The sequence below is a fragment of the Narcine bancroftii genome, chromosome 4, assembly GCF_036971445.1.
Source record: "Narcine bancroftii isolate sNarBan1 chromosome 4, sNarBan1.hap1, whole genome shotgun sequence".
Classification (NCBI taxonomy): Eukaryota; Metazoa; Chordata; class Chondrichthyes; order Torpediniformes; family Narcinidae; genus Narcine; species Narcine bancroftii.
This window is the reverse complement of record NC_091472.1, coordinates 71,469,593-71,489,279: the sequence shown is the minus strand read 5'-3', so window position 1 is coordinate 71,489,279 and position 19,687 is coordinate 71,469,593. Positions and strand designations below refer to the sequence as shown.

The following is a 19,687-nucleotide window of genomic DNA, read 5'->3' as shown; positions in this document are numbered from 1 at the left end:
TTATCTGTGAGTATGCATACATTGCAAACAGATTTTAATAGTTTTGAAAAGGTTTTTTTTAAACTAAACAACAAGATCAGTTTAATATTGAGAAAATTGGAAAAAACTGAAACTTTATTAAATTTGGAAACTCAGTAGAAAGAAACTATGAACAAGATTGATGATTTATAAAATTAAAGTCGAAGGAGCAATGTCCAAGAAGAGTTAAAAATTTTGAATAAGTTTTTCTTGAAAATAAACAATAATTTCAACTTAACATTGAGAAGATTGACAAAGTGGAAAATTTGATATTAAATTGGGAAACATAGAAGAAAGAACTTATAAATAACATTGATGCTTTAGAAGATCAAGACCGAAGGAATTATGTTCAAGAAAATTTTAAAAGATTTGAAAAAACTTTTTTTGAAAGTAAGCTACAAATTCAACTTGAGACTGAGAAGAATGGAAGATTCGGTGTTGAACTGGGATGTTCAGAGGTGTTTTAATTCAGTGGATGAAATTCAGGAAGACTTGAAAAAAAAATTTAAAAAAAGCTTTTATTGATTGTAAACAATGTTTAACTCAGTGTTGGGAGGGTGGAAAGGGTGCAAAATTTAATATCAAGTTTGGATTTTCAAAAAAAAGAATTTATGAATAAGATTGGTTAAATTGATGGACCGGGGTTTTATGGATATAAGAAATTATGATTTTTCGGTTTATACGTGTATTTTGTCTGCCTGGGGGGGGGGGGAGGGGGTGGTACTTCTGCTCCCGAAAGTCATATGCCACTTGTGGTTTATACCACACCCATTTGGGTTTTTGGGAATTAACCACCACAAGGTGGTTTCCTAAGGGGTTAGGGGAGGTGGGGGGGGGGGTGAAAATTTGAAAATTATTTAGTATCTATTATGTAATATTATACTAAGTCAATTTGAAATGAATGTATGGAGATACTATAAATAAATTTAAAAAAAAAGAGGGCATAGTCTAGGAATTAAAAAGTACCAATTTTCAACAGAGATGAGGAGAAATTTCTTTAGCCAGAGGGTAGTGGATTTGTGGAATTTGTTGCCACATTCAGCTGTGGAGGCAGGATCATTGCGGGAATTTAAAGGGGAAATTGATAGATATCTAATTCGTCAGGGTATCATGGGATATGGGGACAAGGCTGGAACTTGGAACTAGATGCGAGAATAGCTTAACTCAGGGAGGTTTCACGGAGCAGACTCAATGGACCAAATGGCCTGCTTCTGATCCTTTTTTTGTGATCTTACTTCCTAGGGCACAGAATTCTACAGATTTGTAACTCTTTGGGAAAAGCAATTCCTCATCTCTATCCTAAATCTACTCCCCTGAATTTTGAGGCTATGTCTCCTGGTTTTAATTTAACCTACCAACAGAAACAATTTTCCCACATTATTTTATTTATTCCTTTCATAATTTTATGTTTCGATAAGATTCCCTCTCATTTTTTAAAATTCCAATGAATATATTTCTGGGCTACTCAATCTCTCCTCATAAACTAATCCTTCATCTCTGGAATCAAACTGGTGAACCTCCAAAGTCAGTATACAATTTGAGCACAAGAGACAGAATGGTCAGATTCACCTGATATAGGACAAGGTCACTGTGAACCTGAGCATGTTAACCTCATGTTCATTCTAGGCATTAGGTACATTTCACAGTCTGTTGCAAATGGCATTGATGCTCTCCACTTGAGATAAAGCTACTTTGATTCCTTGTCTTGAGCAGAGACCCTGAATGAGGAATGCAGGCCTATTCAGGGTTCAGGAAGTAAAACAATTCTGCTAGATGGCCCTTTGGATCCTCCTTCAAAATCAGTATTGAAAACTCTTTAAGCAATGTGATGCCACACATAAACTCAGTGCTGATTTCAGAATAGCAGTCCCTACATATGTTGAAAGTTCATGTATCTCTTTCCATAAGACCATACCATAGACATAAGAGAATAAATAAATAGGCTATTCAGCCCAATGAGTCTGCCCCACCACTTAATCATGAGCGGATCCATTTTCCCAGTCAGCCCCACTGCCCATAACCTTTGATGCCTTGGCTAATTAAGAACCGATCAATCTCTCCCTATATACACGCAATGACTTGGTCTCTACAACAGCCTGTGTCAAAAAATTCCACAGATTTACCACCATCCTGCTAAAGAAATTCCTCTTCATCTCTGTTCTAAGAGGACACCCTTCAATCCTGAAGTTGTGCCCTCTTGTCCAAGACTCTTCCAGCAAGGAAAAGAACCTTTCTACATCTACCCTGTGCACACCTTTCAACATTCAAAATATTTCAATGAGTTTCCCCCTCGTTCTCCTAAATTCCAACAGTAAAGGCCAAGAGTTGTCAAATGATCCTCATCTAAAACTTTCATTCCAGGAAACAAGAAGGTCCTATGAACCCTCTCCAACGTCACCCCTTCCTTTTTTAAATGAGAAGTCCAAATCTGTTCACAATACTCCACATGAGGTCTCACCAGTGCCTTATAAAGATTCAATATCACATACCTGCTCCTACATTACTTTCTTCTTCAAATGAATGACAACATTGCATTTCCTTTCTTCACCACCAAACATCAAGTCAGGTCAAATAAAGTTTATTGACATCTAATTGCACAAGTACAACCCGACAGCATGGTTAGCTTAGCAGATAGCGCAAAGCCATTGCACCGCCAGTGATCGGGACCGGAGTTTGGACCCCATGCTCTCTGTAAGGAGTTTGTACGTTCTCCCCGTGTCTGGGTGGGTTTTCCCCGGGGGCTTCAGTTTCCTCCCACTCTCCAAAATGTACCTGGGGTTGTAGGTTACTTGGGCGTAATTGGGTGGCAAGTGCTCAGGGACCAAAATGGCCTATTACCGAGCTGCATGTTTAAATTTGTAAAAAAATAAATGGCTTTCTCTGGTCCTCAATGCAAGACATGCAGACACACAACCAGACATAATACACATAAAGAGAAACAATACATATGCAGGACAAGTATAGATTTTTACGTATGAGAGTCTCGGATGGTTAGTGTGAGCAGTTCCTTTGGTCGTTCAGCATTCTCACTGCATGTGGGAAGAAGTTGTTTCTAAGCCTGGTAGTGTTGGCTCCGATACTCCTGAATCTCTTTCCCAATGGGAGCAGCTGAAAGATGTTATGTGAGGGGTGGAATGGTTCCTAAATTATTTTGAGCACCCTCTTCAGACAACAATTCTGCTAGATCACATGAATGTGGAGGGGGGGGTGGGGAAGGGGGGGAAGGATAGGGAGACTCCAATGATCCTCTCTGTCCTGTGGATTCACCTCTGATCCATTTCTCTGCATCAACCATTACCACACCATGATGCAGCCGGCCAGGAAGCTCCTGATAGAGCTCCTATAGAAGGTTGACATAATGGTGGCTGGTAACCTTGCTCGCTTCAGTCTTCTCAGGTAATGCAGTCGGTGTTACTCCTTCCTGACAAGTGAGGAGGAGTTAGAGTCCATGAAAGGTCACTCATTACGGGAACTCCAAGGAACTTAGTGCTCTCCACTGTCTCAACTACAGAGTTGTTGATGAGTAGAGTAGGTGGTTGTTCCTGGTCATCCTGAAGTCCACACTCATCTCTTTCATCATGTCCACATTAAGACTCAGGTTGTTATTCTCACTCAATTTCATGAGATTTTCCACCTCTTCTCTGTAGTGCGACTCATCATTGTTGTTGATGAGGTCAAATTCTGTTGTGTCATCCACAAACTTGATGACACTGTTGGAGCTGGATCTGGTGATGCAGTCATGGGTCAGTAGCATGTACAAGACTAGGCTGAGCACACAGTCCTGAGGTGCGCCAGTGCTCAGCGTGATGGTGCTCAATGTTCTGCTACCGACACAGACAAACTGTGGTCTTTCCATTAGTAAGTTTCAGAGGGGTGTGGAGGCCCTGCGAGGACAGCTTTCCACCAGTGTCTGGGGAATAGTCATATTAAACATCAAGCTGATGTCAATGAACAGCAGCCTGGCGTATGAGGTGTCATTCTCCAGGTATGCCAGGACAGACTGAAGGGATAAGGCTATAGCATTGTCTGTGGAATGGTTTCTTCTAGAGGTGAATTGAAATGGGTCCAACATCTCTGGGAGGTGTGCTTTGATGCATTCCATCACCAGATGCTTGAAGCATTTCATTATGTTGGAGGTTAGTGTCACATGGTGGTAGTCATTGAGATCTGTTATTGACATCCTCTTGGGTACCAAGATGATGGTGGCTGTCTTGAACCATGCAGAAATGATGGACTGCTACAGTGAGGTGTTGAAGATATCCAAGAAGACCTCAGTCAATTGGTCTACACAGTCCTTTAGTACCCGACCAGGTATGTTGTCTTGTCCCACCACTTTGTGTAGGTTCAGCTTGGATTGGGTTCTCCTGACCTCAACCACAGCTATGCAGTGGGCTCATTCATCAGGGGAACACAAAGCTTTCCTTGGTATCATCCTGTTCTTCTCATGTTCAGCCTGTCCAAAAGGGAGGTGCCATTGTCCTGAACTCACAAGGTTGACTTGTGATCCATTATAATCTTGATCCCTTGCCACATGCACCTCATGTCGCAAGTTTCACAGTTGTCTGTGGACTTCGGTGGGTACCCTCACTTTGCCTTTTGAATTTCACAGGAGAGTCAGCCCTGACTGACTTCAGTGTCATAATACACCTTGTCCTGAAGGCAACATCATGAGCTCTGAGAAAGGCCTGAACCTCTGCATCCAACTATGGTTTCTGGTTAGCCCTGGTTGGTAAGCATTAGATCTTGCTGACATCTTCAAGAGGAGGAGAGTGATTATGTCAGGATCACTCATTTGGAGGTGATCCAATGAGAAAGTCAGAGGAATGGTGGTGGGTGGTGTTTTGCTGGGTGGTGTTTAGGAAGTTGCTGTGTCTAATGGAATAAAAGAAAGTCGACTTCATGGTGTGCTGGAAGAAACGAGTGAGTGTATTCTTTATTTGTTTGTAAGCTGTGGTAAATCAGTGCTGCTACAAGTGTTGACCCTGTGAGTTCATAACACCTGGATAGTGATGAGGATAAATCCCTTGCAGGAGTAGTTGGTGAGGTCAAACTGAAGATTTCCCCCCCCCCCCACCTTTTTATTAATAATGCACCAGTGTGCACCAGCAAACAAAGATGAGGTGCAATTGCTAACGGACTGGTGCAGAACCAACAACCTGTATCTGAACATTAATAAACAAAAGAAATGGTTGTTGACTTCAGGAGGGCCTAGGGATATCACTCTCTGCTGACCATTGACGGCTCTACTGTTGGGGATGTCAAGAGTATCAAGTTCCTTGGCGTACACTTGGTGGACAATCTTACCTGGTCCCTTATCACCAGCCAGTGGTGTATCTATGTAAAATCGCAACTATGGCAAGAACTGAAATTGCACTGCTCCTCATTTAAAAATTGCACATAAAGTTGACAGTTGGGTGATTTTCACACACAATTAATTGGGCTGACGTTGACCACTATACCAACCGTGCCATGCAACATAGCCATGTAAATTTCCCACATTGTGTTGTGGATTAACTCCCCCTCGGGCCTCTGGGCTGAGTTTTAGTAAGGGAAAGGTGCTTCCCTTCTCGCTCCCCCTTCCTTTCCCGCTCCCCCCTCACTAACAGAACCCTTGATTGTGTTACACGTTCAGAGGACCCCAAAACCCAGCAGAAATAGAAATTCACCAGGACAATTGGTTTCTTAAACAAAAGTTGCTTTTAATTTTCTTTAAACATAAAAACAGGATCAAACTTTAACTTACTACTATTAACTTAACCCCCTTCTAATTCTAAGCACATATGTATGTAATGTGTATACGTTCAGGAAAGTTCTCACAGTCCAATCTCACTTCTCACTCCTCCAAGTTCACCGGTATCAAGCAATTCTTATATTGTGCACAGAATTTAACATTTATGAATTTTCACCATGCTCTTGTGCTTAAAGGTAAATGGTCACAGCTCAGGAAGGTTCTTGTTGGTTTCAGAGAGAGATTTGTTGCTCATTGGGCACACACAAACTGATTCCCTCTAATCAGCAACTTTAGTGTCTTGCTGAAGAAACTTGCCCCATCATGGATTTTCCAAATGATAACCTCTTCTTCCAGGTCACCACAGAGTTCCTCTTGTTTCTCTTATTTCGGGAGAAACACTCTATCCAGCGATTTCCTCTTGAAAGGACTACAAGTGTTTTTCAACAGGCCGAATTCAGAACTCACAACCCATCTTCAAAATGGGGTTTCAACAGGCTTCCAAAAACCACTGCAGAAATCGGTTCTCTCTCTCTCTCTCTCTTCTTTCAAACAGGGTTCCAAAACCAACCTTTGAAAGATATTATCAGCCTCTGAGCGTGGACTGCTTACTTGCACCTGCTTTTTAAAATTTGTTCCAAAACAGTCCCATTGTCTTAGTGTCTGCATGACTGGCTTCAGCCAAGTTCTTGCATTTTAAATAGATGTGAAGTTTTGCTCTGTTTGTAGTGACCTACACTAAACCCCCATATTCTATCTCTTTTAAAGACATAATATATAATATACCTCAACACTCTCCCTACAAAGGAATTTTAACTCTCGAATTAAAATTCAGTTATAACTAAACTGATTTTGCAATCACTACAGTTATAACAATATACAATATATAACATTATAACATATACCAATCTTGAGAGTTTATATTTCTTTACATGTTCAATTTTAACATCTTGACAAACAATCTGCTATTACGTTATTTGTACCTTTGATATAATGTACCTTGTAACAATTGCATACTACGCCACATCACGTTCAGGTTTATTATTCCCAGTCACCAAGATGTAGGATGCTCCAGCCCACGTTGAAGCATTACCTGCAGCCTCCGTAGGCAAAATGGCCGTCTTCCAGCAGTTCCAGCTGCATGGGGGATTATTAATAACGAAAATGGTCTTTGCTCAGTTTACCCACACCCAGGGATAAATGAATATTTCAATTCCAAAATTAAAATTGTGGACAAAATCCTTTGAATTCTAAAATACAACTTTTTTTGTTTCTTCAATTCTATGTTCTTGTCTCCAATGTACACACTTTGATTAGGAATGCATTTCAACAATTTGTGTGTGCAATACTTAACCATGTGAAAATACATTTTTAAAAATTTCTTTGTGCAAGTATAGAATACTACTTGTTGTTATAAAAAGCCTTTTTATAGCAACATTTAGCTCCCATGAAGATCAGCTGCTGGTGCTCACACTCAGAAATATTGAAAGTGCGAGCATAGACAGCGGAAGAAGTGACAACCCCCCTCCACTCACCCAGCACCATGGATAGTCTGCTTACATTCACACAGCGCTGCAGAGATTCCAAGCCCTTGTCGACAAGAGGAGAGGTGGCAATGACATTGGCCACTAGGACACACACACAGGCCGAGATTGGTGATCATGGCTTTCAGGCAGGGAGATAGGGGTGGCTGTGACATGACCAACATGGTTGGATGCACACGCAATGGCCCTCAGGCCCTCCATAACCAGCAGCACGCTGGGCTGCAGCACCCCGAGCCATCCCCAGCACCAATCACTATGGAAGCCCTGGGTGGTATTGTCCCTGGGTGCTGATGGGCCCAGGCTGCTGAGCAAATAAACAGGAAAGAAAAACCAAAACACCCTCCCTGGAGTAAAACTCCAAAGTCTGCAGACACCATTGCTGGAGAAGCTCAGCATAGCAGGTTAAAACAGTGAGCAAAGATATTGGATGGGCGAGGTGAGGACAGTAGCACCTTCCTTCAAGTGGTACCCAGGGCATATGCCATGGCTGCCATACCCTAGATACGCCAATGACACCAGCTCCATAGCCAAAAAAGCCCAGCAGTGCCTCTACTTTCTGCAAAGGCTGAGGAAAGTTCATCTCCCCTCCTCCATCCTCACTATATTCCACAGAGGATGCATTGAGAGCATCCTGAGCAACTGCATCACCGCCTGGTTTAGAAACTGTACCTCCTCGGACACAAGACCCTGCTGAGGATAGTGAAATCAGTGGAAATCAGTTTAGTACTTTGTTTAAGTAGTATATGGATCAGCATGACATCGAGGGTTGAAGGACCTGTACTGTACTGTAGTGTTCTATGTTCTAACCAATGCACCATGAATGTTGGCATACACCCAATCCAGGCTGTTCACTCCACTGGTGGCAAAGTTCACATGCTATTGAAACTGTGGTAAGATGGTTTTCAGGTTGCCATGATTGAAGTCACTACCAACAATCATGCCACCACCAGAGTGGGAAGTCTGGGCTTCACAAATGGCACCATAAAGCTCTTTCATGGCTTCACCCTCATTAGCCGAAGGCAAAACGCAATCAACGTGGCCAGGAATTCCCTGGCCAGATAGAAGGGTCTGCATTTCACCAGGAGGTACTATATTTCTGTTGAGCAGAAGGTCTTCACAACAGAGACATGGTACACCAGTTCTCTTTGATGTAAATACACAGACCCCCTCAAGTCTTGCTAGAAGCATCAGCGATTCTGTCTGCCCTGTAGAAGATAAGGCCTTCCAGCTGGTTCGGTGAGTCTAAAATGGTGCCCTGGAGCCACATTTCCATCATCATCAGAGCATGGAAGCCCTGTAGTTCTCTCAAATGCAGCCTTAGGTAATCCATTTTGTTCTCCAGAGATCTTACATTTATAAAATTATTGGGAGCATGTGTCTAACCCCAATACTAGCCTGTTTTATATGCTTCTGCCTTCTCCCACATTGTTTCCAATGGCCTCTGACATGTCTCCCACAACCCACTCTGTGGTTTGCAGCAGCCTGTGTTTCCTGCTTCAGTAGGTTCAAACTACACAGAATCTTACTGATCTGGTCCACTACTTTGAAAATCCATTTTGTGCTTTGTATTTTGATGAGTGTTTCCATATCATAGTCACAACGTAGCTGATTGGGGATTTCACCATTGCGAGGAGCTGAAGTGGCTGCTGCTACCTTGTGTGCCACCATCTTGATACGCAAGCATGCAAACTTTGTATCTGGGGATTTTCAATTTTCTCACCATTTAACCTTCTACATCCAGATCTCATGAGTTAATTAAAGTAAATGAAGAGAAGCTGATGGGCCAGGAATTTATACTCCACTCCTATACATAGTCATCTGTTCTTCAGGTTCCTGGTTTACAGGTTGCAATGCATTGGCACAGAAGATAGAGAGCCATGGAAGCCAGAGATGCCTTTGCCCTTACATGATACCACAAGAGGAAAGTAAATCTCAGCCCCACAAACCCTCTTCTTGAGCATGGAGCTTAGGTGACTTGTTCATTGCAATGAACATCAAACTGATGTGATCCTGGAGTTCAGAACACGTGAGTGACATGATTTGATATCCATAGGTAATGCAATCGGACATAGTTCTGAGGTTGTATTTGAGATTGCAGAATGTCAGCATTCTGTGCCACTTTCAGCTGCATTCTCCACCAAGAATGTGCCTGCAGAAGTGGATGCAGAGCTTTGGAATTGTCATTCAAGTGGCAACCCTGAAAGTGCTGTGCTGACCACCTGAAAGGAACAGCTGCACGTGAGATGCCTCAGAGCGCACTCTGGCTCCTGTCCACTGTAGCATTCAGGCGGCTGCATTCAGGTGGCTAGAGGGACTTCAGTGCTCCGGCAATTATCCCTCCTGGAGGAGGGTTAGAAAGTGTGTCTCAGAGGCGCCTCCTGCTCTTTCAGGTGGGTAACCCTGAGAGTCGCATAGGGGTAGAATTTGCAGCTTTACATTGGGGTATTCTGGCCACATGAAAGAGCCTTCAATGAGGACAAGAACTAAGTTTGAGTATTGGCCCATAGTTTCATTAGTAATGGAGGTAAACCATGGTTTACAAAAGAGGGTTGAAGGACCTGTACTGTGCTGTAGTACAAAAGAACTCTCTTTTCTCAGCTACTACGGACACATTCTGCCGTTGAGATTATTTGGGAGAGATTTACATCAAAAAAAAGGAGCTGAACTTCCCAATAGAACCTACATGACCCAGTAATGTGCAAATTGGCTCTTCACTTACAGTTTTATGAAAACATCTCCAGCCCATTTATGTTATCATGTCTCTTTTTTGTTTGCTGAAATACTGCTTTGAATTTGAATAACATCAAAATTAACTTAGTCAAGAAACTCCTGTAATATTAAAATACTTATTTTGAGAAACACTACATATCCTCTATTATGTACAACATTATAATTTAGAAGTTAATGGAACCAAATTTCAGAACCACAGACAGTGTGGGTTTTTTTAAATTATTCCTATCTAACATATATAAAGAGGACAAGTTTTGTCTCTAACATTTATTTTTTTGGATTCATTGGTCAAGTATAAAGATAACTGGTTGCTGGAAGTGGAAGGATTCACCAGAGTGGTGGACATTTAAACATGCCTTTCCAGTTATGGGAGTCAGCAACCTAGAAGAAGGAAAAGAAATGTCACCGAAAACTCTCATTGAGAAAATATACAAATACATCTTCTTCGGTAAACTCACATCATTAAAACCTGATCAGAAATTACAGTACAGGCTAACCCTGGTTAACAAACGAGTTCTGTTTTGCAGAAGTCTATGTCGATTGGGGGAGATATTACCTATACAAAAAGGATGGGATCACCTGAACTCAAAGGGTACCAGTATCCTGGCAGGGATGTTTAATGTAGCTATTAGGGAGGGTTTAAACTAAGTTGGCAGGGGGAAGGGAACCAGGATGTTAGGGTCGAGAAAGAGGAAAATAGAAAAAAGTCAAAGATACTGTGTAGCAAAGATGACAAAAAGGACAGGCAGGTGAAAAGACAAGATAATTTGCTGTGCAATAGAAATACAGCAAAATTGGTAACAGATTCTGGTCTTAGGGTATTGTACTTAAATGCACATAATAAAGTAGATGACCTTGTTGTTCAGCTACAGATTAAAAGATATGACATTGTGGTCATCACTGAGACATGGTTTAATGATGGATGTGATTGGGAGCTGAACATCCAAGGGTACACAGTGTACAGGAAAGATAGGCAGGTAGGTAGAGGGGTGGTGTGGTCCTGATGGTAAGCAATGATATTAAATCATTAGAGAGAAGGGACATAGGATCAGAAGTGGTTGAATCCTGATGGGTTGAGTTAAGAAATGGCAAGGGTAGAAGGACCCTAACAGCTGTATATTAGCCCACACACAGCAGCCAGGAGGTGGACAGCTAGAAATACAAAAAGCATGTTAGAACGAAAATGTCAAAATAATAATGGGTGATTTTAACATGAAAAGATTTTGGGAAAGTCAAGAAGATACTGGATCTCAGGAGAGAGAGTTTGTAGAATGTCTATGGGATGGCTGTTTGGAGATAATTTGCTGTGCAATAGAAATACAGCAAAATTGGTAACAGATTCAGGTCTAAGGGTATTGTACTTAAATGCACATAATAAAGTAGATGACCTTGTTGTTCAGCTACAGATTAAAAGATATGACATTGTGGCCATCACTGAGACATGGTTTAATGATGGATGTCGATAAGCACACCAGGGGATCAGCAGTTTTGGATTGGGTGCTGTTTAATGAATCTGAGGTGATTAGGGAACTAAAGGTAATGGAACCCTTAAGATGTAGTGATCATAATATGATTGAGTTCTGTTTCAAATCTGAAAAGGAGAAACTGATATCAGGTGTGCTCATATTTCAGTGGAACAAAGGGAATTACAGTGGTATGAGAGAGGAACTGGCCCAAGTTGACTGGAAAAGTAAGCTAGATGGAAGGACAGCAGATATTTCCACAAGAAATGAGAAGAGTGCAGGATAAATATATTCCAAGAAAAAAGAAATTTATGAATGAAAAAATGGCACAAATGTGGCTAACAGGAAAGATTACAGTTAAAATAAAAGCAAAAGGGAGAGCATACAAGGAAGCAAAAATTAGTGGGAGAACAGAGGCATGGGAAACTTTTAAAAACTTACAGAAAGAAACTCAGAACGTCATTAGGAAAGAAAAGATGAATTGTGAAAGTAAACTGGCCTATCTTATACATAAGAATACTGAGTTTTTTTAAAATATATGAAGAGTAAAAAAGAGACACGGGCAGCTACAGGACTGATTGAAAATGATGCTGGAGAAATTATAATGGGTAACAAAGAGATGGCAGAGAAACTAAATAGATATTTTGCATCAGTCTTCATTGTGGGAGACATTAGCATAGACCTGATAGAGATCTCAGGGAATAGACTTAAGTTCAGTCAAGATTACTAGAGGGAAAGTGCTTGGTAACATAAATGGATTAAAGATAGATATGTCTCCCGGACTGGATGAGGTGCACCTATTTGTTCTGAAGGAAGTGGTGTTAGGGATTGTGGAGGCATTAGAAATAATTTTCCAGGAATCAGTAGACTCTGGCATGGTTCCAGAGGACCGGAAGGTCGCAAATGCAGTCGCACTGTATAAGAAAGGAAGGAGGCAGAGAAAAGATAATTACAGGCCTATTAGTTTAACATTGGTAGTTGGAAAGTAATTGGAGTAGATCCTCAAGAACGTGGTTATGAAATACTTTGAGGTGCCTGACATAATGGCTCCAAATCAGCATGGTTTCATGAAGGGACGATCCTGCCTGACCAACCTATTGGAATTTTTTGAGGAAATTTCAAGTAGGATGGACAAGGGATAGGCCATGGATGTTATGTGTTTGGATTTTCAAAAGGTCTTCAATAAGGTGCCACATAAGATGAGGGCCCATGAAATTACAGGAAAGATATTAGATTGGATGGAGCATTGGCAAAGGGTGGGAATAAAGGGATTCTGTTCAAGTTTGTTGCCGGTTACTAGTGGTGTTTCACAGGGGTCGGTGATGGAGTCACTTCTTTTTACAATGTATATTGATGATTTAGATTATGGATTAAATGGTTTTGTGACTAAGTTTGCAGACAACACCAAGATGGGTGGTGGAGTAGGAAGTGTTGAAGAAATTTAAAGGTTGCAGATAGATTTGGACAGTTTAGGAGAGGGGGCAACGAAATGGCAGATGAGATACAATGTTGAGAAATGTACGGTTGTACATTTTGTAAGAAGAAATAAACAGGCAGTTTATTACTTAGATGTGGAGAAAATTCAAAATTTGGATGTATATAGGGACTTGGGGGTCCTCGTGCAGGATACCCTAAAGGTTAACCATCAAATTGGATCAGCAGTAAAAAAAAAAAGTGAATGCTATGTTGGCATTCATTTCAAGAGAAATAGTGATGAGGATTTATGGGGCACTGGTGAGACCTCATTTTGTGTACTGTGTGCAGTTTTGGGCTCCTTATCTTAGATGGGATGTAGTTCAGAGAAGATTTACAATGATGATTCCTGGATTGCAAGGGCTAACATATGAGGAGTGTTTATTGGCTCTTGAACTGTATAGAAGAATGAGAGGGAATCTCAGAAACATTTTGAATGCTGAAAGGAGTGGACAGAGCAGATGTGAATAAGATGTTTCCCTTGGTGGGTGAGTCTAGGACAAGAGGGCACAGTCTTAGCATTAGAAGGTTCCCATTTAAAACACATGAGGAAAAAAATTATTTAGCCAGAGGATCATGGATTTGTGAAATTCGTTGCCACATATAGCTGTGGAGCCTGGATCACTGGGAGAGTTTGAGGAGGAGATTGATAGGTATCTAATTAGTCAGGTTATCAAGGGATATTGGGAAAAGGCCAAAAATTGGTACTAGATGTGAGAATGGTTTAGCTCATGGTGGAATGGTGGATCAGACTCAATGGGCCAAATGGCCTACTTCTGTTCCTTTATCTTGTGATCTTGTGTTTCTGCCCATAAGTTGGAAAATAAACAAAACTCCCTCAATATGGTAAACACCTCCACAGAATTGCAATGAATCATACCAAAAACTTAGAACAATAATAATAAAGAAGAATTACTAAAAGTTGAGAGAGAAAATGAATTCTGCCATTTGTAGGAACAAAAGTATGCAAATATATCAGGCTTTTGAATTTTATAATTTTATGAGAGCTCATTATAAGGTGGCTGTAAGTCAGGTGTTCGTAACTCAGGGACAGATTGTAACAAGAAGACAAGCTTTAGATACTTTAAAATATCCAAACTGCAACATTTATCTCTCAGTATTTCCAAAGCCACATTTCGGAACTTAAGAGGGAGCACTTATGTTTCCCTTTGACCAAGTGTAGTTGATATCTTCAACCATTATCACTGCAGATCTTCTTCTGAATTCCAAGGTCAGCTCCAGACATAAAAATAGTATTGCACATCTCCATTACACAATACTTCCCTTAGCCTTAGAGCTTCAGTTTTTATACTTCAGATTGATGGATACTAATCCCAGGTCGGCCTTTTGACAGCAATTGTCCCACTTATAAAATTGCCAGCTTGTCAGCTGTTTTATCTGGATAATAATTTAAGGAGATCTTGTCTTTTGTTGGAGCTTTGCTTCCCTATATTCATTACATTCACTGGGTCGTCTCCCGATTTCTCAGCCCTGCCCTGATTATTCCTCAGTTCACTAGAACTAAGATGAAATTCAGACATTAATAATAACTTCTGACCATATTTTCTTATCCTTTATATTTGTTCTAATCCTGCATTGTGATTTCCTATATAATAAAAGCCCACCTGTGAACATCACCCACAGTCACACACTTTCAAAAGAGATGTTAATTTTTAAGACATCCCGATCAGAAACGAGCTTCAGAAAGGGACAAGTTAAGTGACATGAACTCATGCCCAACTAATCTCTGATATTAGTGAGGTGGGTTCAGTTTTTAAAAACTTGGTAGAGAGGAAGGGTATCCTGCTGTCCTATTGAGATGAAGGAATTCTGGTCTTTTGTTATTTATTAAAATTGCCAAGTCGGGGTTTCAGCAAAGCCAGGGGTAATTAAAACATAAACCCATTATGATCATACAAAGTAGAGGAAGACAACAGTCCCAGTAATTTTATGGGACTAAAAAAAGGCTAGCCAGACAATTGACTCCATGCAGTCACTGAGCAGAATGATCTCATCACTCCCAATCCCTGCTTTTTCTCTGTAGTACTACAAATTATTCTCTCAACTTCCTGTCCAATTTCATTTTGAGGGTGTTGATTTATTGTACTTCAACTGCTCATATAAGGAGAAAATTCTAAATCCCATATATTCTTCATAATAAAGGCTTTCCTTATATCATCTTTTTAGCTTTTGCCCAAAATTTTAAATCCGTTTCCCAGACTTGGAATCACCTGTCAATGACAAGTTTCCTCAATTTTCCTATCTAAATCTTGTACAACTGTATTAAACCCCACTGTCCATTCTCTTCACTACAAGAAAAACAACTTGAGCTTCTCCAGTTTCGACATATACAGTGCCTCCATAATGTTTGGACAAAGACATTTTTCCTTTACTTACTCCAGTTTTAAATTTGTAATCAAACAATTCACATCTGAATAAAGTGCACTTTCCAGGTTTTATTCAAGGGTATTTGTACATTTTGGTTTGACCTTGTAAAAAATTACAGCACTTTTTATACAGTCTCCTCATTTCAGGGCACCATAATATTTGGGACATAGCATTGGTATGCATATTAAAGTAGTCATGTTTAGTACTTTGTTGCATTTCCTATGCATACAATGACTGCTTGAAGTCTGTGATTCATAGACATCTCCGGGTGCTGAGTATCTTCTCTGGTAATCCTCTACCAGACCTCTACTGTAGTCATCTTCATCTCCTGCTTGTTTTGAGAACTTGCCCCCAAAAGTTTTCTCTTCAGCATGCTCAATTTGATTTAGATCTTGACTTGGCCATGAAAGAATTTTCCTGCTTTTAACTTTGAAAAACTCTTGTTGCTTTAGCAGTATGTTTGGGATCATTGTCTTGCTGGAGGATAGAGAACCATCTAATGAGTTTAGAGGTATTTGCTTGAACTTGAGCAGATAAGATGCTTCTGTACCCCTCAGAATTCATTTTGCTACTGTTATCAGCAGTTACATCATCAATGAAGGTAAGTGCCCCAGTACCTGTGGCAGCCACACATACCCAGGCCATAATACACCCACCATCATGTTTCACTGATGAAGTGGTATGCTTTGGATCTTGGGCAGTTCCTTTATGCCTACACACTGCTCTTGCCATCATTCTGATACAGGTTAATCAGTTAGATACAAGACTTTTTTCCATAGTCCTCCAGGCTCTTTTAAATAATTCTAGGCAAACTGTAATCTGGCCAACCTGTTTCTGTGGCTAACTAGTGGTTTGCGTCTTGCAGTGTAGCCTCTGTATTCATGACATCTTCTGTGGACAGTAGTCATTTACATATCCACACCTGGCTCCGGGACCAGACGGGATCTTCCCCAGGACATTGAGAGAAGTAAAGGAGGAAATAGCAGAGGCTCTGACGGTAATTTTCCAAATTTCATTAGAGATGGAGATAATGCCGGAGGATTGGCGTATTGCGCATGTGGTTCCGTTATTTAAAAAGGGTTCAAGGAGGAAGCTTGGCAATTATCAGCCTGTAAGTTTGACATCTGTGGTAGGTAAATTAATGGAGAAAATTCTTAGAGATAGTACTTATAAATATCTGGATAGAGAGGGTCTGATCAGGAGCACTCAACACGGATTTGTGAGAGGAAGGTCCTGTTTGACCAATCTGATTGAATTTTTTGAAGAGGTGACTAGGAATGTGGATGAGGGTAGCGCGGTGGATGTTGTCTATATGGACTTCAGTAAGGCCTTCAATAAGGTACCACATGGAAGGTTAGTTAGGAAGGTGCAGTCTTTAGGTATAAATTTTGAGATAGTCAAATGGATTGAACATTGGCTGAAAGGGAGAGGCCAGAGAGTGGTAGTGGAAAATTGTCTGTCAGGTTGGAGGCCGGTGACCAGTGGTATGCCTCAGGGATCTGTATTGGGCCATTTTTTGTTCGTTATATACATTAATGATCTAGATGATGGGGTGGTGAATTGGATTAGTAAATATGCAGACGATACTAAGATAGGTGGAATAGTGGATAATGAAGAAGGTTTTCAAAGATTGCAGAGGGATTTGGGCTGCTTAGAAAAGTGGGCTGAAAAATGGCAGATGGAATTTAATGCTGATAAGTGTGAGGTGCTTCATTTTGGTAAGAAGAATCAGAACAGGACATACGTAGTAAATGGGAGAGCATTGATGAATACAGAAGAGCAGAAGTATTTAGGAGTAACGGTACATCGTTCCTCATGTGAATAGGGTGGTGAAGAAGGCTTTTAGTCTGCTGGCCTTTATCAATCATTGCATGGAATATAGGAGTTGGGAAGTGATGTTAAGATTGTATAAGGTGTTGGTGCGGCCCAATTTAGAGTTCTGTGTGCAGTTCTGGTCCTTCCTAATTATAGGAAGGATATAAACAGAGTGGAGAGAGTGCAGAGAAGATTTACCAGAATGTTACCTGGGATTAAGCATCTAGAGTACAGGGAGAGATTGGGCAGATTAGGTCTTTATTCTTTGGAGTGTAGAAGGTTGAGAGGGGATTTGATAGAGGTATTTAAGATAATGAAAGGGATAGACAGAGTGGATGTGGATAGACTATTTCCGTTAAGAGTAGGAGAGATTGAAACAAGAGGACATGAGTTAAGAGTTAAGGGGCAGAGGTTTAGAGGTAACATGAGGGGGAACTTCTTTACTCAGAGAGTGGTAGTGGTGTGGAATGAGCTTCTGGGAGAAATAGTGGCGGCAGAGTCAATTTTATTATTTAAGAAAAAGCTGAACAGGTATATGGATGAGAAGAAGGTGGAGGGTTATGGTCATTGTGCAGGTAGGTGGGACTAGAGAGGAGTGTTTGGTTCGGTGCGGACTAGAAGGACCTAATGGCCTGTTTCCATGCTGTAATTGTTATGTTTATGTTAAAGAATGTTTCTAATCTGTTGGACAGGTGTTTGGGAATTTTTCTTTATTTTCATGAGAATTCTTCTGTCATCAGCAGTGGAGATTTTCCATGGCCTATCTGACCCTTTGCGATTACTGAGCTCACCAGTACGCTCTTTCTTATTGATGTTCCTAACTGTAGATTTTGGAAATCCTAAGGTTTGCACGATGTCCCCTTCTGTTTTCTTTTTTTTCAGCCTCAGAATGATTTTGACATAACTCCAGTCTTCATGTTTAAAAATGGCAACTACAGATTCCAAAGTTGATCAAAAGCTTAGAAGCAAGCCTAGCTCTCTTATACCTGTACCAATGAAGCAATTAAACATACCTGAGAATTCACAAACATCTGTGAAGCCACCTGTCCCAAACATTATGGTGCCCTGGAACTATGTATAAAAAGTGCTGTAATTTCTACACGATCAAACCAAAATGTTTGCAAATAACCTTGAATAAAATATGGAATGTGCACTTTAATCCCATGTGAATTGTTTTATTACAAATTTAAAACTGAGGAACCCCTTATAATTCCAGTAAATAGTTTTGCTTCTCTCTAAAAAGCCTTCCTTCCTGAAATTGCATGTCCTTAAAATTAGTTCCAGTTATAATCCAGCAAAATTTACATAGGTACACCATAACATCCCTGCTTTTACACTGTCACTATTTAGGAATTTCATAATACCATATGTTTGAGTAAGCACTCCTTCGGTATGCCCTTCACTTTCAAAGATGTTGAAATCAAGGAAGAGGAATTGCAACAGAGAATGGATACCCAGAAAGAGACAGCAAGAATCTTGCTTTTTTCATGTTCTGGCTATACATTATTAAATAATTCATGATTATACAATAAATCTTATCTTGCAGTTAACCAACAAGCTTACATTCAATACATTTCCTCTAACACCAGAATTATAAATAAAAGGCATCAGAAAATGCATATTTTAATGCATTTTTCTGAGTTTAGCCATATCAGAATGAATATACCTTTGTGCATTTGCTTTATGCTCCACAACAGCTGTAGCGTGACAGGTAAAACTCTTCTGAAATTCAACAGAGGACATTGCACATTCAAAGCAATTTTAAGTGACACCAAAGACCAGATCTGGCATGAGATTAGAGAATCTTGCCCTGGGCTGCAGATAGTCTGGGTGATCTGACTGATAAGCAAGAGCAATTCACTGGTGCAGTGGCAGGGGTTGAGACAGTGAGTTTCTTAAGTCCTTTTCACACTGGCTAACCAGTAGACTGGCCATTAAGTGAATTGGTTGAGGAAGCCATTTTTGCCTTCTACACTAGACTGCCGTTAATTGGTTCTCTGTGTCCTTTCCCCTATCCCCGGGGATAAGGGATTTTATCTTCCACCGGTGACATTTGAGTGATGCATCGAGCAATGGTGGACCTGCCCTAAATCCTGGTCGATGCATTATGATCTTGTATTAAACAAAATTAATCATGCCTAATTTTAACATGATTAAGCATTATGTATAGCACAATATGAGCCCTTCAGCTGTGTTGTTGCGCCAACCTATTATAAACCTTTATAAATTTATAAGAGACTATGGTAAAGTTGTATGAAACACATCGACGCACACTTTATAAATACCATGTAAAAGCTCGAGAGGCAATAGCAGAAATAGAGCACAAATTATAACAGTCATGGGAAAGAGCGATGGTGGACCTACCCTCCCAGAATTCCATGCAGCAAGGAAAGAGGACTTATGTCCAGGTACTTATGGAGCGGTTTCTCTGCCACATGGAATTCTGGGAGGGTAGATTTGCCATATCTTGCTCCTGTTGCGACTTTCCCACGATCTTTAGACATTTATAATGGTTTATATAGGTCGGC

At 40.6% G+C, this 19,687-nt stretch overlaps 1 protein-coding gene across 6 annotated transcripts in view; it reads right to left on the bottom strand.

Moving 5' to 3' along the window:
- Positions 1–19,687, bottom strand: part of LOC138760672 (uncharacterized) — a 184,149-nt gene that overhangs the window by 41,761 nt on the left and 122,701 nt on the right. Inside the window, exon 9 of one of the 6 annotated variants that reach the window (XM_069931595.1) lies at positions 10,284–10,401. The exons of 4 other annotated variants lie outside the window; for them this stretch is intronic. In XM_069931595.1, coding sequence (XP_069787696.1) covers positions 10,348–10,401 — 54 coding nt within the window. In that variant the 3' untranslated portion in view covers positions 10,284–10,347. Of the gene's footprint in view, positions 1–10,283; positions 10,402–19,687 lie in introns of those variants that run through there. One more of the 6 variants, XR_011355793.1, reaches the window with a different exon arrangement.